The sequence below is a fragment of the Nannizzia gypsea genome, genomic scaffold, assembly GCF_000150975.2.
Source record: "Nannizzia gypsea CBS 118893 supercont1.6 genomic scaffold, whole genome shotgun sequence".
Lineage (NCBI taxonomy): Eukaryota > Fungi > Ascomycota > Eurotiomycetes > Onygenales > Arthrodermataceae > Nannizzia > Nannizzia gypsea.
Genome location: NW_003345196.1, coordinates 60028 through 82034, shown reverse-complemented (window position 1 = coordinate 82034; position 22007 = coordinate 60028). Strand labels below are relative to the sequence as shown.

The 22007-nt window shown below is 49.7% G+C and overlaps 9 protein-coding genes across 9 annotated transcripts; 7 read left to right on the top strand and 2 right to left on the bottom strand.

The window, feature by feature from the left end:
* Positions 1-383: 383 nt before the first annotated feature.
* MGYG_06617 (hypothetical protein) lies at positions 384-1280 on the top strand (the record flags this gene model as incomplete). The annotated part of the gene is made up of 1 exon (XM_003170583.1): positions 384-1280. The coding sequence occupies one exon, from the start codon at positions 384-386 to the stop codon at positions 1278-1280; it is 897 nt and encodes a 298-aa protein (XP_003170631.1).
* A 282-nt stretch (positions 1281-1562) lies between these two features.
* Positions 1563-5723, bottom strand: MGYG_06616 (chromosomes protein 1 structural maintenance; the record flags this gene model as incomplete). Its single annotated transcript, XM_003170582.1, has 5 exons — positions 1563-2034; positions 2104-2411; positions 2474-5438; positions 5537-5630; positions 5693-5723. The coding sequence occupies 5 exons, from the start codon at positions 5721-5723 to the stop codon at positions 1563-1565; spliced, it is 3870 nt and encodes a 1289-aa protein (XP_003170630.1).
* A 353-nt stretch (positions 5724-6076) lies between these two features.
* Positions 6077-6466, bottom strand: MGYG_06615 (thioredoxin; the record flags this gene model as incomplete). Its single annotated transcript, XM_003170581.1, has 2 exons — positions 6077-6371; positions 6444-6466. 2 exons carry the CDS (start codon positions 6464-6466, stop codon positions 6077-6079), a joined length of 318 nt encoding a protein of 105 aa, XP_003170629.1.
* Positions 6467-7607: 1141 nt separating this feature from the next.
* On the top strand, positions 7608-8312 carry MGYG_06614 (hypothetical protein; the record flags this gene model as incomplete). The annotated part of the gene is made up of 4 exons (XM_003170580.1): positions 7608-7788; positions 7900-7998; positions 8063-8149; positions 8212-8312. The coding sequence occupies 4 exons, from the start codon at positions 7608-7610 to the stop codon at positions 8310-8312; spliced, it is 468 nt and encodes a 155-aa protein (XP_003170628.1).
* A 977-nt stretch (positions 8313-9289) lies between these two features.
* Positions 9290-10965, top strand: MGYG_06613 (hypothetical protein; the record flags this gene model as incomplete). Its single annotated transcript, XM_003170579.1, has 2 exons — positions 9290-10125; positions 10188-10965. The coding sequence occupies 2 exons, from the start codon at positions 9290-9292 to the stop codon at positions 10963-10965; spliced, it is 1614 nt and encodes a 537-aa protein (XP_003170627.1).
* A 582-nt stretch (positions 10966-11547) lies between these two features.
* Positions 11548-13311, top strand: MGYG_06612 (mitochondrial distribution and morphology protein 38; the record flags this gene model as incomplete). Its single annotated transcript, XM_003170578.1, has 3 exons — positions 11548-11605; positions 11670-12199; positions 12259-13311. 3 exons carry the CDS (start codon positions 11548-11550, stop codon positions 13309-13311), a joined length of 1641 nt encoding a protein of 546 aa, XP_003170626.1.
* A 676-nt stretch (positions 13312-13987) lies between these two features.
* On the top strand, positions 13988-15243 carry MGYG_06611 (NUDIX domain-containing protein; the record flags this gene model as incomplete). Its single annotated transcript, XM_003170577.1, has 4 exons — positions 13988-14014; positions 14174-14330; positions 14409-14837; positions 14915-15243. The coding sequence occupies 4 exons, from the start codon at positions 13988-13990 to the stop codon at positions 15241-15243; spliced, it is 942 nt and encodes a 313-aa protein (XP_003170625.1).
* A 797-nt stretch (positions 15244-16040) lies between these two features.
* MGYG_06610 (hypothetical protein) lies at positions 16041-17429 on the top strand (the record flags this gene model as incomplete). Its single annotated transcript, XM_003170576.1, has 1 exon — positions 16041-17429. One exon carries the CDS (start codon positions 16041-16043, stop codon positions 17427-17429), a length of 1389 nt encoding a protein of 462 aa, XP_003170624.1.
* A 1064-nt stretch (positions 17430-18493) lies between these two features.
* On the top strand, positions 18494-21989 carry MGYG_06609 (alpha-mannosidase; the record flags this gene model as incomplete). The annotated part of the gene is made up of 4 exons (XM_003170575.1): positions 18494-18636; positions 18738-19240; positions 19312-21304; positions 21371-21989. The coding sequence occupies 4 exons, from the start codon at positions 18494-18496 to the stop codon at positions 21987-21989; spliced, it is 3258 nt and encodes a 1085-aa protein (XP_003170623.1).
* Between the last annotated feature and the right edge of the window lie 18 nt (positions 21990-22007).

Here is a 22007-nt window from a genome sequence, read left to right as displayed (position 1 = left end):
TGCTCTCGCTGTCCTGCTGCCGTTGCTCTCGTCGTCGGTGAAGTTGTTGAGCGTGAGACGTCTTTTGGTGCCTCGGAAGGATTGATTGGCTTGGCGTTGTTGAGCTACGAAAAAAAGAACAAAAAACATCTGATTGTAGGACATCAGGAGATCTCGATCGCTATTATCGCTGCGCCAGTCGCAAAATACTAACATAACCTATCTAGACAAGGGGAGAGGGGAGAAACGGAACTGAGGGAGGCTGATTCTGGAGGTAAGTGAGAAATGCCCACCAATGGCCCCTGAGACTCCATGCAAAGGCTTCGCTGCACCCCAGAAGAGCTACTGGTATTGGCAATAAACAGCTAGCTGACTATGTGCAATTGAACAGTGATGCTCTCACCATGCTCTTCCGGTCGTTAACAGTCCAATCGTCTCTGTCGCAGCAGATACGATTGCTAAATCCTCGTGGCAGTTCGCCGTATTCGGTGTACAGGCAAACAACTCGGCAGTTACGGTACTATGCCACCAGTCAACCGCCTCCTCTACGGACAAACGCAGTCAAAACAAAAACGAAAGCTTCAGAATTATCCTTAAAAACTCCATCTCCGCCATCAGCAGCACCCAACAAGTTCCGCAGATTTGAATGGGAAATTTCCAAGCATAAGGAGCCGGTCTGCCTGTTCCGAGCCCCCAAACAACGATCATATATCATCGGTGCATACACAACAGCGTCGTTCTGTTACATGTATGCAGGCTATAACTTCTATACTTCCTCCATTGACCCGATATTAAAGATCCAATGGTGGCAAGAGCTGCTTTTTGGCGGCATCTGTTTCGTCATGGCGATTATGGGCACCGTCTTCTTCCGTCGTGGTTTCGGCTTGATATCCCAGATCAGTGCTGCGAACCTCAATGGCCAAACCAAGATATCCATCAAAGTCAGGCGTATGCTTCCGTTTTTGAAGCAGCGTGAGTTCACGCTTGCTCCCTCGGAGCTTTCCTTCTCACAGAAAGTAACTGTGAGTGAAATGGAGCTTACGAAGGCTGGCTGGTCTGAATCCCAGCAGAAGTTTGCGCGCCAGCGGGCTCTTGATGATACTCCATTTTTTAAGAAACCTGTGCAGAAGACGAGTCTGGCCTTTTTCAGGACTTTCTCGAATGCCCGGCGTTTATTTACTCAGGAACATTTCGTTTATGTCAACATAGAGGGACAGAAGAGGACATTGCGTCTGGACGCCCTTGGCTCTTTTTCTCCCGAGTTTCATATGTTGCAGAAAGCGGTAGTGGAGGTGGCGTGAGCTTGCCCTAGAGCGCTACCGTACTATTTATTCGATCATGTATTATACCTGCTGGGCTCTCAATGTACTTTAGCCAATCTACAACTTGTATCATTATGCTGGCGGGTGTTCTGGGATTCTTGGGAGATGAAACTCTTGGGCACAGTGGAACGCTGTCTAACGGAGGGCATAAACGTGAAAGAGGAGTTAAAGATGGCATAAATATACAATAAACATGGCAAGCGTCAATTAATAAAGTAGACCAAGGAGGATGTTAGACGAGGGATTTTGACGACGGACTGGCTAACAGGGTCGCGGAAAGCTATGCCGTTTGGGATCACCGGTATTTGCGTAGCTATAAAGGGTTAGACATGGACTTTCATAGTCAGGGGAAATAACCAAACTCACATCCAGAGTCAATGCCTTACTACTATTCGCAGCCTGATCTCTATAAATACCGACTAGGGCCTCGCTAACCTGGAACAAGCCTGTTTTCAGACTGATGACGATAAATTGCATTCCAGGCGCAGCATGGTCACGAATGTAGTTTGCAATTCTGGACACGTTAGCGTTATCAAGAGCGGCATCTACTTCGTCGAGAACGAAGAATGGAGAAGGCTGGTAAGAATGAATAGCGAAAAGTAGGGCTAGCGCGGCCATCGTTTTTTCTCCTCCAGAGAGATGCTCCATGTCGCGGAATCGTTTCAGCGGCGGCATTGCATGGTATTTGATGCCATCGAGATAAGGCTCTTCAGAATCTTCAATATCCAGGTATCTAGTTATTGGAACAAGTCAGCATATACTGTATATGTAGCTGGGTGGACACATTGAGCTGAGGACGTACGCTTTTCCGCCCATTGGATAGCTCTCCGTCCGAGTAAGATCACGATATATCGGCTCTATCTGTTCAGAGATATGAGTGAATGCCTTGTTGAACAGCTCAGATCGTCGCTGCATGACTTCTTCAAAGTCATCTTTGGCTTTTCTGGCGCGTTTGCGGGAATCTTCAAAGTCCTTCTCGATAGTCCGCAGTTTACTCTCGACGCCTTCGAGACGTTCAATGGCACGCATGTTGGGCGCCATTTTGTCCAGCTCATTATTAAGTGACCTCACGCGCTCTTGAAGCTCCTCTTCAAGTTTGTCATCGGATTCCTGTAGTTGAAGATATTAGCCAATGCTACTACTGTTGCCCTATAATAACATATCATGCTTACCTCCTTCAGGGAATCACCCAGGGACGAGAAATCAACTTCTATACCGAAGTCTTGTACGAAATGATTTTGTGAAACGACGTTATTTGAATCTTCGTCGATTTCCATGGCGTCAGGATCAGGCTGGACCAGCTCATCGATAGGCAGTTTATCCAATGGTTCCGAGTCCGCTGTCAGGGGTATATTGATATCTTCCAATTTGCAACGTCTTATAAGTGTGTATCTACCAGAAGAATGACGCTGCACATCGGCTTCTAGTCCACTGATGGTCTTCAGGGCAGCTTCCACATTTTTGCTACGTCGCTGGAGCTCCCGTCGTTGCTGCGCGAGGTTTTCGGAAGATTCAGAGAATAGATTTTGCTGGTCTTGAAGTTTATCGTTCAAGGACGCCAATTCTTCATTGAGCTCATCAAGTCGCTCCTGGATGGATCCGCGCTCGGCCTCAAGTTCAGCAATCATGGACTCGTCCTTTTGTGACTGTGTCCTGAGGCTATCGATTCGTATTTCAGTGGCCTGGAGCCTCTGCTTTTCAAAGCTAAGTTGGTTCTCAATCTTTGTCTTCTGAGTGGTAAACTGTAGCTTCTTCTCAGCGGCCTCTTCCTGAAGAGAACCCTGTTGGGCATCATACTCCTGGATATTCTTATACCCCAGCCTTTTGCAGAAGTCACGGTAGACTTTATCTTCAACTTCGGTGACAGAGCTTTGGATATCTTCAATTGATTGATCGAGACTTTCAAGCAAAGCTGACTTTTCGCGATACTTGGGCTGGACGCTCTTCATCTGGCGTTTGGCAAAGTCAACTTCACTTGACTTGCTCTCTAGATTCTTTTCGAGGGCGCTCAGCTCATCCTTGGAGTATGCAAGGCGCTGTTCTAAACCGGTGAGTTGGCCCTGAAGAGACTCTTCTTCGGATCCTCTACGATGAGCCTTGGGGAGATTGGCCAAATCCGCCATCAGCTTGTCCTTCAGTTTATTGAGGTTGGCGACTTCTGTATCCTCCCACCGTTTGGCATTGCGTTGGCCTGGGCCGCGACCACCAGTCATCAAGCCTCCCTTATGGATAACGGTACCATCCAACGTCACAGCCTTTGCCTCTACGCCCTTCTCGTAGCACAGGTATTTTGCAGTTGCTAGGTCATCACAAACTATGGAATTCCCGCAAGCATACGTGATGGCTCGGGAGACAGAGCTATCGAAATCAACTGTTTCAATTGCCGGACGCATGGCACGGTGCATGCCTTTCAAGTTAGAGTTGAGTGGCTTGACTTGTATGGTCTCAAGAGGGATAAACGTAGCCTGACCTGCGCGCTGATCACGGAGGTGCTGGATACATTCCTTTGCGGTCTTCTCGTTGTCGACAACAATTGCATCAAAATGACGTCCTAGCACCGTGCTCACTGCTTCAGCATATTTCTTCTGCTTAGGCTGGCATAGTTCGCTGATACGGCCCTTGACACCAGGGAAGATGCGTTTTAAAGTGGCAATCATCTCTTTAGTGCGCTGCTCCTTTTCACTCTGCTGTCGTCCATCATCTGCTTCTAGCAGTTTCTTCAAGGTGACCTGGAGCTTTTCCTCAAGTTCTGTTCGCATCTGGGCAACACGTAGACGCTCAGAGGTAAGACTATTAAGTTCCTTCTTGGTAGCATCTATTTCCTTGGTCGTAGACTTGATGGTTGCGGCTATAACGGACTTGCGTTCAAGTATATGGTCCATGTCAGTCTGCAAGTTCTTTGCCTGCCACTCCACGCTCTCAAGGTTGCTTTTCATGTTGTTAACTGCCTCTGCGTCGGCCTTTCTCTGGCGTTTCAAGTTATCCAATTTGAGCTGTGTGCTTGATGAGCGCTTGCTGACCTCTTCCTTGAGTCTGCTGTACTCCTGCATATCAGCATCAGTTAACTGGATTCCTTTGACGGCAATGGTTTGTTTCCACTCGTTCTCCCACTGGCCCTGAGCCTTCTCGACGATTTTGAGGTCCTTTTCAAGCTGCTTCACCGTCTTCGACTGCGCGAGCGCTTCCTTGGACACTTCATCTACCCGGGCAGCATACTTGGCCACCTTTTTGCCAGTAATCTCTATCTTTTCGTTAACAGGGACAAGAGAGTTTGTTGCCTCCTCAATTTCCTTTTCTTTCAATTTGATCCCCTTTTCAGCTCTGGACACATCTCTACCGACTCGAGCGTGCTCAACCTTAGCATCCTCGAGATTTTTTTCGTATTTTTCAACACCCCGACGAAACTCTTTTAGCTCATCTTGATATTTCTGAATCTCTGCACTTGACTCTACAATCAAGCGCTGGAAGTGGAACAGTTTCCAGAGGATGTGAGTGATGATGGCCTGGTCACGTTCCTCAGCTTTCCGGGCATACGTCTCGGCTTCCCGTTTTTGTTCCTGGTATTGTTTGATCTCTGAGTTGATACCACGGCGACGGTTGAGTTGGAAGTTGAGGTGCTCGGCAGCCTCTTCTTGCTCCGCCTTCAGTCTCTCATAGTCCGCTTTACTCTCCAGACTTCCAGAAATTTGTTCGATCAGGCGCGTAAGGTCTTTGGGAGACTGAGAAGCAATAGACTCAACATCACCCTGAAAGACAAGGAAGTTGCGGGCTTTAATCAATATGTTTTCAGCTTCCAGTGCGTCATTGTACTGTTGAGCTGTAACCACACGGTTGTTGATGCGGTATTCACTGACACCCTGACTCGTGATGGAGCGTTTCCATTGCTGTTCCTCGCCAGCATCGTCTTCATAAACGGCCATTACCCACGCAGATTTGGGGTCATTTCTCTCAGCGGGCTCATCCGCAACATCACCGTTTTGCCCCTCCGACTGTCCTGCGGCCGGATCCTTGGAAGCCGAGCCGTCGTCATTGATCTTTGCAGTGCGTAGAACACGGCCACGGTAGACTAGGTCGCGAAGGTGGGTTGACCGCAAATGGGATGACTTGATTCCGAGGACGAACGAGATCGCGTCCATTCTATATAGATTAGCTTAGCCATCCTCTCTCTTGCTTTTTTACATCTCCCTTCCTATTCTCCTTCTCTTCTTTCTTTCATCCGCCAGGAACACGCTTACGAGTTAGACTTGCCCGACCCATTGGGGCCGATGATTGAGGTGAAGTACGCATCGCCGAAGAGCAGCGTGTGGTGACCCTTGTAGGACTTGAAATCTGTGGATTAACAGTTAGCAAAGAAACGAAGCCAGGCTGAATAGCTCCTTGACAACACGTACTAAAGAGCTCGAGGCGAATCAGCTTCCCCATGGCGGCCTCCCTTGCTGCCTCTTCTTCCGCTTGGACAATCTCGTTGTGACCTAGTATTTGGCAGTCAATTCGATCTCTCGTTTGTCTTTCTGCTTCTTCTACACTTTGTCAAAGCGCGTCGCGTGAGTCACGTGAGTACTATAATTATGGATCGAGGTTCGCTTACTCATATGCTACTCATCACATGAGGCTTTTGTTGGCACAATTCACAAAACAACAACTTAACTACATCGTACCAAAGCGTTGCGGGCTTTGAAAGCTAGAAAATGAAGGGAATTTAGCTATGATTCAGCCTGTTTTTGGTTGGTAACGCTACAATTTCCCTATCTGTCGATATACTGCCTGCTCATGATTCAGAGGGAAGCCTTGTGAAGCATGGCCTCAAGGTGCTGCGGGTTTGCGCCGACAAGCTCGCCCTGCTTCATTCCATCTTTAAATATAATAAACGTTGGCATAGCTCTGATGCCGACCTCTTGAGCAATATCCGCCTCGGCGTCGACGTCAACCTTATAAAATTCTATGTCTGTGTGTTTCGTTGACAACGTCTCGAAAACCGGTGATATGGTCCTGCATGGCCCACACCAGGTCGCCCAGAAGTCAATAGCGACGACCTTCCCACTATTGATTATCTCGTTGAATTTGGCCAGGCTATAGAGTGGTTAACCAGCCGGTAGATGAAGAAGGACACACGGCTTAATTGAGGGGAACGGCTGCTCGTACCCTTCGATAGCGGGGACACCCATTATGTCTTTGTCAGGGGTTGGTCGTCAGGCTCGTGGAATCTTAAATGCTGGGACGGGTAACTAAATATTTAACTAGCACAGAGTACTTGAAGACCAGGAAGTGAAGAGTGCTGGTTTCCATGAGCCTCAAGAGGGGAGACAGAGGCATCTGTTAAGTATAAAACATATACGAACAATGGTAGGACTGCCCCTCCTGCAAACACTCTAAACAATTTGACTCCTGACCAGCTAGGACCAGGCATGGAAACTATCACTGTTGATCTGGCTTGATGACGCTATATCACGTCTTCTCAAGCGGCTGTGGGCTCCAGAGCACTCATCATGTTACAGCAGATTGCAAGCCGAACTCTCAGCTGAAGACGTCGATCGGCCCTGTGGATAATTGCCATGGCACTGTCTTTCCGGCCCATCTTCAGCTCGTGTAGATGACTTCTTCGATCTCCGCTGACATAACAATAGCTCGTCATTCATAGATGGTTTTGCTATTTCACTTAGGATCCAAAGGCGCTCCGCAGTAGCCCCGACCCTCTATTGACTGACTGTAGACCCCATCTATTTATTGTCTTATTACGCTTCTTTATTGCTCCAGCTTTTAGGGACAACTAAAGAGCATGTAGAAGTAGAGAAAACAACACCATCCGTGTTTCTGGTACAGGGAATAGTAAAATATACCTTGGCCAAAACCTAGAAGGCGGAGATACTGTTCATTCAACAAATTCATTACGCGCTTAACAAAGTAGTTAGGGAAGACGACTAGACAGAGCCCAAAACTCGGTTAGTTATATCTGCTAGACTGTCGAGATAGTAACCATAGGAGATCCGGGTCAGTTCTTGCAAGGGAAATGTGTTCGGGCATGCTATCATCAGTTTCGCTGCTCAAGCTTCGTAGCATAGAGCTTCGACTCCTAACAAGGCTGAAAATTATGCAAGGTGGCTAGCAATATGGAATGAATCGAAACAGGCGAGACACTGCGGCACCCACTACCACAGCACGGCGGTAAGCAACGAAATTAGGTAGTTAGGGCTTTTGAACATAGTTTGGACCATAGCTATAACACCATGGCACACTGAATTGTTAACTTACCAATTTTCGGGCTTCTCGATTCTCTTCCTACTAATTTCTAACTTGTTAATCTCTAATATGTCTAATAAGTTTATCCATTCATTCAGCTTGTTTCCGAAGGCCCTTTTCCGGCTAAATTACGGACGCGTTGTTCGACTTCGCGCACACCCATGGCCCTTGAGACCTCCATGCGCATTTGACCTATTTACCCACGCTGGCAAAGTTCAGCCCAGCGCCCTTGAGCCTGGAGCATATATCTGTAAGGGACTATCATTTCTATTTTCCACTCATTCCTTTATCTTTCTATCTGTTCCTCTATATATTCTTCCCGGGATAGTTCCCGTTAATGCGTTGTGGTGAAAAATTTTAGTCCCTAATGGTGCATCGCTACGTCCAAATACAAAACGACAGCAAGAAGTTGTTCGAAGGGCCAGAGGTAGCGCGTTTCATGTTTATGCTATTCCCGCAGGTTTGATTCTCTGGTCAATACCCTTTCCTCATCGGATACTTCGCTAAGGAGAGATAATAAATAGGCACACAGCTTCCGGATGATCTAATACTTGTCCACGAGTTTCGTGATCATTACTCACTACAAGCTAGAAAGGAGATGACTGTGGAAGGTGAGCATCCTATCCATACTCGAGATTATTTGAGTCAGGTATCGAAGCTAATGAAACTACAGAGCTGGATCTCAGTATCACACAGTTCTTGGAGTCCCAAGCAGTATGTTTCAAGAGAGATGAGTGGCTGCGGAAGTATCCTGTGGCTACCGAAACCTTCTAGACAGTAATACTAGCTATGATAATCTCGTTAAGCATGGCTTTCAGCTTGCTAGTTACCCTAGCCTGCAAGCTTCCAGCTCTTTCCTCTTGTACTTGTACTCTTAAGCTGAGGTTAAGCTTTTATACCACGTGACAAGATTTAGTTACATAATTTTCACGTGCTAACCCCTTTGGACCTAGCGCTCCTACCTTATCTCGTCTCTGGAAACGACTTTCCTAAGCATAAACACTGACTAAGCTTCTGACTAAGCCTTTCCAGAACTTTGGGCTTGACCAACCACGCGCGCGTGTCCGTGCACACAGTCCCGTTGCGGTAAGCAGCTGGCTCAAACCTCAACGTCGCCGTCGTTTTTTCTATCTATCATGGGATCTCTCGCTGCTGCTCGTCCACGCACACACAGCAGAGCAGGCGAGCGGCAGAGACAGGCCAGGGCAGGACGGAACAGGACGGTACTTCTCTAGACACGCAGTAAGTAAGCTGCCTGCGAAGGGCCCGATCGCCACCTGCAGCACGAGGGCGTCGGCGTGGGCGTGGAGAAGTCGGAGAGAGCCAGTCGCTCCATGGCCACCGGAGCATAGTATAGATAAACTACTTATAAACGACCATCCGCGCGCTGTGAGTAAGACGTCTCCTTCGTCTTCTTCTTCCTTCTTCTCCTTTTCTTCTTTTCCTGTAGCCAAAAATACCGTTTCTTCTTCTGTCTAGCTTTTCTTTTTCCGCTTGCTTATCTCGTTTGGGGCCTTGCCAGAGTGGCCTTGTTCCAGATCCCATTCTCACCAAGCTGACTTGAGCAGAAGCTAGGCAGGCAGCATCTCGCATCTCCCCAGAGACGACCGCCAGCGTAAACTCCGAAGGGGCTGGGCCCTCCTCCTTTTTTCTCTCGCCGTCCCGTCGTGTCGTCCTCGATACAGAACATACAAGGAGGATAGAATTTTTTTTTGGTACCCGGGGCCTTCATAATAATAATGCAGACCGCCATGGAGCGTCCTGACCTACACCGGGTCAAGTCAGAGCCCGCATGCATACCACACTCACAGTCCGCTCCCATCGCCAGTGATGGAGAGACCGTCCTTGTTGCGCAGGAGGAGCCTCCGGTCATAACTCCAGAGGGCGGACGGAGCCCCCTAGCACTAAGTCCTCTCTCTCGCATCTCTTCGGAGGGCAGCAGCTCCTACCAGGAGGACTGGGAGCCGCTGACACCGGTAGAGAGAGTGACCGTGCTCGACCTGCTCGGAAACCTGGCCATATCACAGAAGCTGGAGAGATGGCAGGCCTCGCTCAACGCGCAGAAGGAGAGGGTCAAGCGTCACCAGGAGAAGTTCAGGTCGACCAGCCAGCAGGCACGCCAGAGAGTCGTCGGTGAATTCAAGAAGCGGATGCCTTCATCGGAAGAACAGCTGCAGAAATACCGGAAGCGGATGAAGAGCTCGGTCGAACGACTTGCCGTCCGCTGGAACGATACCGTCACAGTCACCGCCATAGAGAAGATTTCCTTTATTGCAGGTGTCCTCAACGTCTTCATCAGCGGCTACCTGCTCGGAGCATTCCCTACCTACTTCTACCTCTGGTTCACCGGCCAGCTTATCTACTTTATGCCCCAGCGATATTACAGATACTGCAAGATCGGCTACCATTACTTCCTTGCCGACCTCTGCTACTTTGTCAACCTGCTCACCATACTCAGCATGTGGGTTTTTCCCAACTCCAAACGACTCTTTTTGAGTACGTGGTGTTTGGCATACGGAAACAACGCCGTGGCTATTGCCATGTGGAGGAACTCGATGGTCTTCCACAGCATTGACAAAGTTGTCAGGTAAGTTTGTTTCTTTCCCTATGTTTCCAATAATGAGGCATGGCTTCTAACACTGCCTGCAGCTTGTTCATCCATATTATGCCTCCCGTAACCTTGCACTGTCTAGTACATCTCACGCCACCAGAGATACTAGAAACCAGGTTCCCGGCTGTGTATCAGATCAAGTTTAGCGCCCCAGGCTCGCCGGAACATTACACACTGGGAGCCATGATGATCTGGGCGTCGGTTCCCTACGCCATCTGGCAGCTCAGCTACCACTTCTTCATCACCGTGCGCCAGAGAGATAAGATTGCTGCCGGCCGTCCAACCAGCTTCACCTGGCTGCGGCGATCTTATGCCAAAACATGGATCGGCAAATTCGTGCTTCATCTCTCCCTGCCCTTACAAGAACCCGCCTTCATGATGATCCAGTATATCTACGCCATACTCACGATCGTTCCCTGTCCGCTCTGGTTCTGGTATCAATGGGCAAGCAGTGCCTTCTTGAGCGTCGTGTTCATCTGGAGTATCTACAACGGAGCCACATTCTACATCGACGTGTTCGGGAAGCGGTTCCAGAAGGAACTCGAGCAGCTGAAGAGAGACGTCGCCAAGTGGCAAATGTCTCCCGAAGCCCTGACGGCCGTGGCTGACCCCCAGGATGCAGACGCCATCAAGCCCGCCTCTCTCACCGGCGTGGTCATGACAAACCCCAAGCAGCCCTATGTCGAACCAAGCCAGCTCATCACCAACCTCGACCTCAATGCGAATGCCAAAGCTGCGTCCACCGGCGCCTTGGTCGACGAACCCGCCACCTCTCTTAATACTACAAATAGACGACCCCAGGATGCCTCTCTCTAGCGTTCTTTTTTTCCTCTTCAACATGCCGCTGTTTTCTTCGTAACTCCCTGTCGACGATTTCATCTTATGTCCTGCTTCCTTTTTGTTAGTGATGCCTCTACTATGTTTGCAGAGTCCTAGGATGTACATATATACCCCCGGTTGATCGTTGATGCCCTGTTGGATCATGAGTGTCAGTATTTTGTGACTTGTCCGCACATCTAATCCTAATACTACCCGCCACAGTGAGAAAATCACTGTCTGCCCAGTTTCCATCACTTCGTCTTCCGTAGAAATAGAATTAAATCCATCGTACGTAAATAATGTTAAGTTCACTCCTGACTGGATTCGTCCATGGAATGATTTTTTTTGGTGGCGCCGGCGAAATATTTTGTCCGTTGCATTTCTGACGTGCGGCCGGAGGATTAATCTCCTACGTAAGGGGACTTTTGCTCGATCAGAAGCTGAAAAGGCGCAAGTCACTCGGAAGCGCAAGGAAACAGCATCGAACAGAAACCGAGCATCTTCACATCTTCATCTTTGAATCATCCTCTGTAATTTTTTGTACGGCCATCCCAGACTTACCCCCAGCTCAACGCATACATGGCTGTGCGGAACCTTGGCCAGAATGGATTACTTCTAAGGAGGCTGATGCAGAGCGGTATGCAGACACTCACCCCGGCTCCCCCCAATTCCCTTTCGGCCTCTTGATCTAACAATTACAGCAGATGCCGGACGCCTTAACATCGCTAGATTCACTTACTCCGCTTTCCAGGCTCAGTCTTCCTATCCATCCCGGCCGTCGGTCGGTCTTGAGCTTGCGCAGCTCCGCCGTGGTTACTCGAGCGGCCCATCCACATCGCAAGGATCAAGCAGCCCCAACCACTTCCCACCGCCGGGATTCAATGTCGAAAAGGCCAAACAGCCTCTTTCAAAGGAGACTCAGCCGTCAGCTACCCCGTCACAGGAGCGGAACACTTCGAGCTCGATCTCGAGGCGGTTGGATAGCATAGAGCTTGAGTCCAGGGAGTTGGAGAAGCGGATACATGATGCTGCTGCTGTCGAGGCAGGCGAGAAGGGACAGGTAGAGGAGAAAAAGGAGGTTAAGAAGTTGACTCTCGGACAGAAGATCAAGAAGGAAATCCAGCATTACTGGGACGGAACGAAACTGCTAGCTGCGGAGGTGAAGATTAGTTCTAAACTTGCGCTGAAGATGGCTGCGGGTTACGAGCTGAGTAGGAGAGAGAACAGACAGGTATGTTCATACATCCGCCCATGTTTCAATGTGCGCTTTTTACTGACTGTTGGCTCTAGTTGAAAAGAACAGTCCGAGATCTGGCGCGGCTGGTTCCTTTCTCTGCCTTCGTTATTATTCCCTTTGCTGAGCTACTTCTCCCTGTGGCTCTCAAACTCTTCCCAAACCTCCTACCAAGCACCTACGAGGGCCAAAAGTCTAAGGATGACAAGGCTGCTATTCTCCGAGGCACCCGTAAGGAGGTCTCCAATTTCCTGCAGGGAACGCTGAGAGAGACCGGTTTGCCTGTCAGTCCGATCAACGCTAAGAAGGAGGAATTTACTGAATTCTTCCGAAAAGTCCGAGCAACCGGCGAAACACCATCGGACGAAGACGTTATCGCCGTCTGCAAGATCTTCAAGGATGATCTGACCCTGGACAACTTGTCGCGACCCCAGTTGGTGGCGATGTGCAAGTACATGAATCTCAACACTTTCGGCACCGACGCTATGCTCCGATATACCATCCGCGTCAGAATGCGCCAGATTAAGCGTGATGACAGGGCCATTGCCTATGAAGGAGTTGACTCTTTACTTATCCCGGAGCTTCAGATGGCATGTGCTTCTCGCGGTCTCCGAACCCATGGTCTTTCTCCTGCTAGACTCCGTGATGATCTGTCGATGTGGCTTGATTTGCGTTTGAAGCAGGGTGTTCCATCTACCCTGCTTGTTCTAAGCAATGCATACATGTATACCCAGCACTCGCAAGAGTATGAGATTTCTTCTCAGATGGATGCCCTCCGGTCTGTACTGTCCAGTATCCCCGAGGAACTGTTCCATGAGATCGAGCTCGAGGTCCATAACGCCGAGGGAGCAGCTACGAACAAGCAGCGTCTCGAGGTCGTGAAGGAGCAACAAGAGCTTATCGAGGAAGAGAACGAGCAGATCACTGAGAACGGCAACACGGGTATGCCAGCACCCAAGGACCATGAGGACATCGACGAGAAAGAAGACAAGCACATGGATGCATCGTCTGGTGCCGAGTCTACTTCTCAGTCCGAAAAGACCGAGACTGATGCCACAACCGACAAGGAGTCTCCCAAGCAGACTCAGTCGGAAGAAAAGAAGCAGTAAAACGGTCAACATGCTCCCAATCCTGACGTTCATTTCCCTTTAAACTTCTCACAAGTGTATTTGTTCATCCCTTTATTTTGTAATTATGTGCGAATCTCCCATTCTCCCGTCATCCTTCGAAGGGATGGGCTAACACTACTCTGCATCATATCCCCGACTCACTGCCTTTTCATACTTCCCAGCCCTTTCCTTTGTTCTCTTCTTCATCTTTGATATGTTTTGGTTTAGACTGGGGTGAGGAGGACTTGTAGCTATAGAAAAATGGTTGCTTTGGTCAATCACTTGGGTGAATAACTATCTATCATAACTAGTTAGATCATGGACGAAACAAAAAGTGCCTACTTGATACCATCAGTATGTTACTACTTTATGTACACGTTACAATGTATTCGTGAATAGTATCCGAGTAGTAGATGTCTGTTTGGTGGCTGATCGTGTCTGCTGCGCCCAACGCCGACCTCGGCACAACTTCGACCCTTGAGATGTTGAGCGGCGGAACCCAACACAGACCATACATGAAGCCAAGCACATACATATACCCAACATCACACCTCGCAAGAGAGATATGAGGCAGAGTCTCCGATCTGCCGCCCTAGATCTAGCCCGTTGCCATAGTAGCGTCTGTCATATTCGGCTATTCTCGTGCGCCGCAGGATCTCCGACGGTGAAAGGAAAGATGGCGCCGCTATCACAGGAATCCAAGGTCAGTAAATATAGAACGCCTGCATATACACACACAAAAGGACACCCTGCATCCCCGACTAAACCGACAGATGCATTGTCTCATGCAGTCGATCAATCACTATCAGACCGTCCCAGAAAGGCTGGATAGTGAAACATCATCTAACTGCTGAAACTGTAGAATGCGATTGAACGTCTGAGGAGGTACACTCCGCCCCCAACGAACTACTACTCTATGCCATTTACAAGACAGGCTTCAGTATTATTACTTCTCTTCGCTGATCGGAGGGGGGATCTTCGAGTCATCTTGACCATACGTGCCAGCACGCTGAAATCATGTATGTTCGGGCTGGCTTCACATCCATCCAACCACCGTGTCGATAGTTATAACAACTAACAACTAACAACGGCTTTAGATCCTGGCCAAGCAGCTTTGCCTGGTGGAAAGGCGGAAGGGCCAAGCGAGACCCCCTTCCAAACAGCTCGGCGTGAAGCGTACGAGGAGATTGGTCTACCAAACATAGACCAGCAGATGCCGTCGCCTTTCTGGGTTGAGCATCTGTGTGAATTGCCGGCCAGCCTGGCCCGAACAGAACTTGCTGTTCGGCCGTGTATTGCGCTCTTGCACTCCTACAACGAAAAGACGGGAGAGGACGCCGATCCTGAAGAAGCATTTATACCCCAACTAGACGCCAAAGAAGTTGCGGCTGTCTTCACTGCCCCGTTCCATAATTTCTTGAAAGTGGCCGATGAGCCCCGGGGAGAGGGAGACGATGTCCTACCCGGGAAACCAAGTGATTGGTATGAAGGATCATGGACACTATGGAATTCAACCCAGTGGAGAAGTAAGTCTTTTTCCCCCTTTCTATTGGTAGCCAGTTACGATTAGATGTATAGAATGCTCATTACTGACATGGACCAGTGCATCATTTCTTCGTTGCCATAACGAATCAGAAAGTAGCTACACCCAAGAAGCATAGCAAAGAGCAAGATGATGCCATCAACCAGTTAGAGGAGGAGACGTCCTCGTTGGGGCTTGAGCGCTTTCGAGTGTTCGGCATGACGGCCCGCATTCTTGTTGATGCCGCTAGAGTTGCATACGACGAAGAGCCGGAGTTTGAACACAATAGCCACCTTGGAGATGAGGATATGATATCCAGATTAAAGATGCTTGGGCGATTTAGCGAAGTCATCAATCGCGAAGATACCCTGACCCCGGAAATATTTGAAAAAGCAGCAAAGCTGACATGACACAGCCCCTACCAGTCCTTTTCACCGCATTGGAAACATAATGATGACTTGGTTTTACTTTTTTTTTTTTGGGAATCATTTGGCGTTCAAGAAGATGAGGCTTTTTTCTCTCTATTTATTATACGCTAAGTGCCTAAGGGCTGGTTCATGCGCCAGTAAATTAAGTATGGATTGCCCTTTGTGTTTGTAGATCAGGGTATGTTTCCTTTGTTTGTCTCTATCTCTAAATTCATGACTGCTAGCCCATTTCAGACACTAGAAGATGAACGAAGAATTTCAACCTGCAGGCCGCATATTTAGCTCTGACTTTGTCGGGCAACGCCGTACATATGCTCCCACCAACTAGCTAGCTTGCTGGTTCGCGGGCTTTAATGTCTCCGCGGTTACTACCGACAGGACTCCAGCTCCACAGCCTCACCGGTAGCAACATAGCATCCCCATAGTAAGCGTTGGATCAATCATGCGGGAAGTCCCAATTGCAATTATATATGCAAGACGCAAAGCCGGATACGGCAGTGGCTTTGGAAAATGTGTTTATTATCCTTTGTACCTCTTTTTATTATTGAAGATGCCCTGTGCCTCTTTCAGGGCCGGCTTTGATGTTTGAATTCCCCTACAATCTACCATTTAATAATGACATAGCACGCATGCAGGGTTAGATTGACAATACAAACAACGAGATCTCCAGTATATTATCGGCCCTAATTGCCCTGGATAGGGGTTGTTTCCTTTACTTCTCTTGCTTTTGGTATTCCCGGGCAACACCACCTTAGAACGGGCATTACCTACCTACCAATATGGCGATGATAATAGCTCCCCGAGCACCCTACATGCATCCTCTTCTGCCTTCTTCCTCCCTGGAAGGATTGGAGCAGGTTATTCCGCCGGAACCAAACTCACCTAAGATCTACATACCACGATGGAAGCTCGACAAACCGCTCCCTAGCCCACCAAAGAGAAGTTCCGGCACTCCCTCAACAGACGAACAGTACCTAAGCAGCGCCAGGTACCAGCGCCCGAACGATGGACATCGTGAGAATGCAGTTTATGTAAAGAAAACCGGTCCTACCCATGCTCACTCCGTCGACGAGTTGCGGTTGCTTTATAGACAGCGGTCACCGGTTCCCTGCTCTCCTGGATGGCAGAGACGACGAGACAGAGACCAACTTTCCAGCCCAGCAAAACGTGCACGCCACTCGACTGACCCGGTATTTCAAACATGCAACGGAGGATTGATAAGAGCTTCAACGAGGATTGAAAGCAGGAAATCGCATGATGAGAGAGAGGCGCCGGAAAGGGGTTCTGCCTCAGATGCAGCGAAACCGGGTGCTGCAAGTCAGAGGATACGAGCGAAGGGTATTGATGAGCATGCCTGGATGGGAGAGAATGACCAGCCGGTGATTGAATCTCCAAGGGCTGAGGATAATTCAGGCCTATGCTTCTGCCGTTTACCTCATCCACGACACAGCAAGATCTTCCCGGCTCCGCGGACGTCAAAGTCAAGTTCATATCACAGAGGCGTTCAGGCTAGTGATCTTCCTGACGCATCGTCATATATTGAGCTTATTCAACAGAAGTCTATACCAGATGTTCCCGAGGTAAACGTGGAGGACGTTGACGACGAGCAGTGTTCCCCCAGAACCAGACCAAGACCAAGGCCACAAAACCGCACACAGCTGTACTCTTTCACGACATGTGCCAGCACGTCCATGATCAACGAAATCACCGAGACGAGCAGCAGAAAGGATACTGGCGGATTTGGTCTTTTCCGGTCTCCTCCCCTTCCACCAACTGAAGAGAGAAGCCGTCGGCCCAAGCAGCTCGCCATCCCCCCAAGTGACTACCAGCTATATGGAGTCAAAGCACTGTCAAAGAATAGGCCAAAGAAGAAGAAATCCAGCCTGTTCTATCTTAACAAGCTGATACCCAAAGCCATAAAGCGGCATGCCAGCGAGCCACAAATTCAACCGTTGACCACACCACGAACCGCACCACCATGCGGTGGGGAAGGTAACAGACGAGAAGAGTGGTTTGGGCTGGGGAGGAACAGCAACGCGTGGCGGTCGACCGCTGAGTTTTCCAGAGAAGCCTTTGGTTCCAGCTCGAACAAGCTGCCTGAGCAAAGAAGAAAGGAAGAATTGAAGAGTAAGATTGTGATGGTTGGACCGACTCCTCACTGGCTGTAGGGGAAGATGCAGTGTTAATGCTTGGGTATCTGATGATTTTGTCATGGGAGTTTTTGATCTGTTTCTTGCATATGTTCTAGTTAGATGAGGTACTTAGATTAATGACACCAACTTTATGGATGCGGCTATGCCTGTCTTTCCTGTCATTTAACGATCAACACAGGGGTCTTCAAGGGCATCTTTGAGCCTAGAGTGCCTGTATTCTAGGTAGATGTCAGTGCATAGCCATAGGGGTCAGAAGATTGCTCTTTGGTACATGTTGTTTATGCCGAGTCAGGAGGCTTCAATGCCTGGCTCTTGTCCATGTAACTAACTAACTAGCTAGCCGGTTCATTTGCCAACGACGATGTGTACTCTGGTCGGTATTCAAATTGTTCGGTGCATGACCTCGATCCACGGGATCAGGCGATGCCGGGCGGCAAGGAACTCAGTCCCACCAGCCTTTGGACCGCTCTGGTCCCGGAAGCAGGCCGTCAGGAGGCTGTTCCTCGATATCTCGCTGGCTGATCAGGGGCTGCAGGTCCATGGATGGTGACAAGTTGGTGTTAGTACTTGTGCCATGTTTATCTACTTATGCAGTCGGCCATCTCATTGTAACTATAACTAGCTAGACGTCTACATACCCGTCAGCGAGACGATCCAACAATTATGCGAAGGCTCACCTGTCGACCTCGCTGTGCACCCTCGCACCTCTCCTGCCACCGAACTGCATCCATCTATCACCAGTCGTGGTCAACCTGCAAGCTGGTGTTGCTGCATTGAAGTAGTTGTTGTTGCCATCCCTGCTTTTTGCTTTTCTGGCTTGCGCATCCCGTGGAGAAAAAGCCTGCGGGGTAAAAGCAGCTAAGGGAAGCCGGGCAAGGGGGACGCCTGCAGATCGCCAGCTTAGGCGCTTCTAGATATAAGGACAGCTCCCCGTCGACCTGCTTCGGCTCGAGATGTAGAGAACGACATCCAACATTCGACATCCATCGAGCATCTTGCAGTGAACAGTGAAAAGTCAGTGTCTATTGTCCAGGCTGCCGTCTGTCTCTGTAATCTAGAGCTGGTGAAGCAAGGCAAACATGGGCGCAGAAGCTCCCAGACACGCTCCGACCTACCCTGTGCTTGCCGAGCGTCCCGTAGGCCAGCATATCACCTCCATCTACAAGGACCGTCTACGCCAATTCACAGCTACTGGCCAGTATCAGGAGCATAACCTGCTAGAGTGAGCTTGCTTACCATCTTTTGAGCTTCATATGCATGTTGTGGTTGGTGATGTTGATGCTGCTGTTGTTTACATGGCTAACAGCTTACGCGGGGATGCAGCAAGTTCTTCTACGCTCTCAACGACGATGAGAAATACGTAAAGCTCTGGGTCTACTCGGTGCCAAACCTCGAGAGACCGACGTTCAAGGATGCTGTCAAGCACGAGTTCAAGCCTACTCGCAGGGGAGCCTCGTTTGGTCCCAGCTGGTCGACTCACTGGTTCAAGATCCAGCTCACCGTCCCAGAGTACATGAGGAAATATGATCACCTCGAGTTCCACTGGAATGCCAACAATGAAGGCTTGGTCTGGACTGAGGATGGCCGGCCGTTGCAGGGTCTGTCTGGCGGAGATAGAACCGAGTGGATCATCCCCAAGGACTTTAGAGACGGCGCTCCACACATCTTCTATATCGAGATGGCCTGCAATGGCTTGTTTGGTAACTCAGATGGCGACCTTATCATGCCTCCAAACCCAAACAGGTACTACCAGCTCTCCTCGGCAAAGATTGTTGCCGTTAACCTCGAGGCACGAGCTCTGAACTATGACTTCTGGCAGATTGGAGGTAAGTAAACTAACCACCACTTTAATCGGTGCAGCAACATCAGAATACAAGAATAGCTAATGTGGTCATAGATGCTGCTAGAGAGTTCCCTGCTGATTCCTGGCAGGCTCACAAGGCCCTGATAGTCGGCAATGCCATGATGGACGCCTTTATTGCAGGCAATGGCAGCCAAGAGGGCATCATCAACGCACGCAAGGTTGCCCAGGAGTACATTGGAAGCAAGGTTGATTCTCCCGATGTTTACAAGACCGAAGGCAAGCCTATTGTCTTTGCAACAGGTCACTGCCACATCGATACTTGCTGGCTGTGGCCGTTCGCTGAGACAAAGCGAAAAGTGGTTAGGTCCTGGTCAACTCAGTGCGACCTGATGGAACGATACCCCGAGTTCCGCTTTACCTGTTCTTCGGCTCAACAGTTCAAGTGGCTTGAAGAAGGATACCCCTATGCCTTTGACCGAGTCAAGAGCTGGGTGAAGAAGGGTTCTTTCCAGCCCATCGGCGGCAGCTGGGTCGAGCATGATACCAACCTGCCCAGCGGTGAATCATTGGTTCGTCAGTTCTTGTACGGCCAGAGATACTTTGAAAGCCGCTTCGGTCAACGGTCCACCACATTCTGGCTGCCAGACACGTTTGGATACTCTTCTCAGATTCCGCAACTCTGCCGCCTGGCTGGAATGAGCCGCTTCCTCACCCAGAAACTCAGCTGGAACAACATCAACAACTTCCCGCACACCACATTTAACTGGGTTGCCCTTGACGGCACTCAGGTCATCTGCCATATGCCTCCATCAGAGACTTATACCGCCGAGGCTCATTTCGGTGATGTTAAACGCAGTATCACCCGGCACAAGTCTATGGACCAGGATAACACCTCTCTCCTGATCTTCGGAAAGGGTGATGGCGGTGGTGGACCCACGTTCGAACATATCGAGAAGCTGCGTCGACAGCGAGGTATGAGTGACACTGTTGGTCTGCTTCCCCGTGTCACTATTGGAGGCTCAGTCGATGACTTCTTTGCAACACTCGAGAAGAAGGCCATGGAGGGAACTGATTTTGTAACCTGGTATGGAGAGTTGTACTTCGAACTCCACCGAGGAACTTATACCACTCAAGCCAATAACAAGAGAAACAACCGCAAGGGAGAATTCCTCCTCCGTGAGATTGAGCTTCTTGCCACTCTAGCTTCCCTCAGGGACTCTTCATACAAATACCCCAAGAAGGAGATCGACGACATGTGGGAGCCTGTCCTGCTCTGCCAGTTCCATGACTGTATCCCCGGTAGCTCGATCCGACTCTGCTATGATGAGTCTGACATCTTTTATGCTGAAGTGTTCAAGATCGGCGCAAAAGTCAGAGACGAAGCCATGAAGGTGCTTGGTTTTGAGAGTAACAAATCTGGCTCTGATGGTAACTTCGTTGCATTGAACACTCTACCCTGGCCTCGCTCTGAGATTGTCAAGATGGAGAACCCCGCTGCCTCCTCTGGCTCTCCGCAGTATGCGCTTGTGAGCGGTTGCACTGGAGTGATGAAGGTTGAGCCATTGAGCTCTACTCAGTCTACTTCACTTTCTATTAAGGAAGTAGAAGCCGGAGTTTTCGAGCTCCGCAATGACAGCCTGGTTCTCAAGGTCGAGAAGGGCGTGATTACCTCCCTCTTCGACGTGAAGGCCAACCGAGAAGTGGTTGCAAAGGGAGGAAAAGCCAACCAGCTCGTGATCTTCGACGACAAGCCGCTATACTGGCAGGCTTGGGATGTTGAAGTCTACCACCTTGAATCACGCAAGGAATTGACCTCCACTGAGACCAAGATTGCAGAACAGTCTCCGCACCGAGTCAGCGTTGTGACCGAGACAAAGATCAGTGATAAGAGTTGGGTAAAGACCACCATCAGTCTTTCCGCCGAGACCAAGGATAGCATGCCCATGGTTGAGATGGACTGCGAAGTTGAATGGCAAGAGACGATGAAGTTCCTCAAGGTCGAGTTCCCGGTTGACATTCGAAACACCGAGGCGTCGTATGAGAGCCAGTTTGGTATCAACAGACGTCCAACCCACTACAACACAACGTAAGTAGACTTTCTCTTTTTATTTTGCAGTGGGTATAATGCTAATGCTTTATCCGCATGTTGCAGTTGGGACATGGCCAAGTTTGAAGTATGCTGCCACAAATGGGCCGATCTATCGGAGAGCGGATACGGAGTCTCTATCCTGAACGACTCCAAGTATGGCTTCGCAACCGCAGGCAACCTGATGAGACTTTCCCTCCTTCGTGCCTCGAAGGCACCAGATGACACCGCAGACATTGGCCGTCACCGCATCCGGTACGCTATCCTGCCACACTCCGGTCCACTTGACTACCGCACCGTCCGAGCAGGGTACAACTTCAACCAGCCGCTAGCTCTCGAGCCAGCCTCTGGGCCTGAGACGCTGCGAGACTTCCAGGCCGTGAGACTGGTCGATGCCACGCCAGCACTTGTAATAGACACTGTGAAGCGTGGTGAAGACGACGATGATGTTTCCAACGATGATCTGCCACGCCGTAAGGGCAAGAGCGTCGTTGTGCGTATCTTTGACTCGATGGGAGGACGAAGCACGGGTGTCCTGGAGACAGAACTCAAGGTGCAGAAAGTGTTCAAGTGTAACCTTCTCGAGGACGACCTGGAAGAGCTGCCAATTGAAGGATCTGGTCCCTGGCGTGTGAATATTGTGCTGAGGGCCTTTGAGGTTGCGACGTACAGACTGCAGCTTTAGTCGGGTATATTTCTTTCT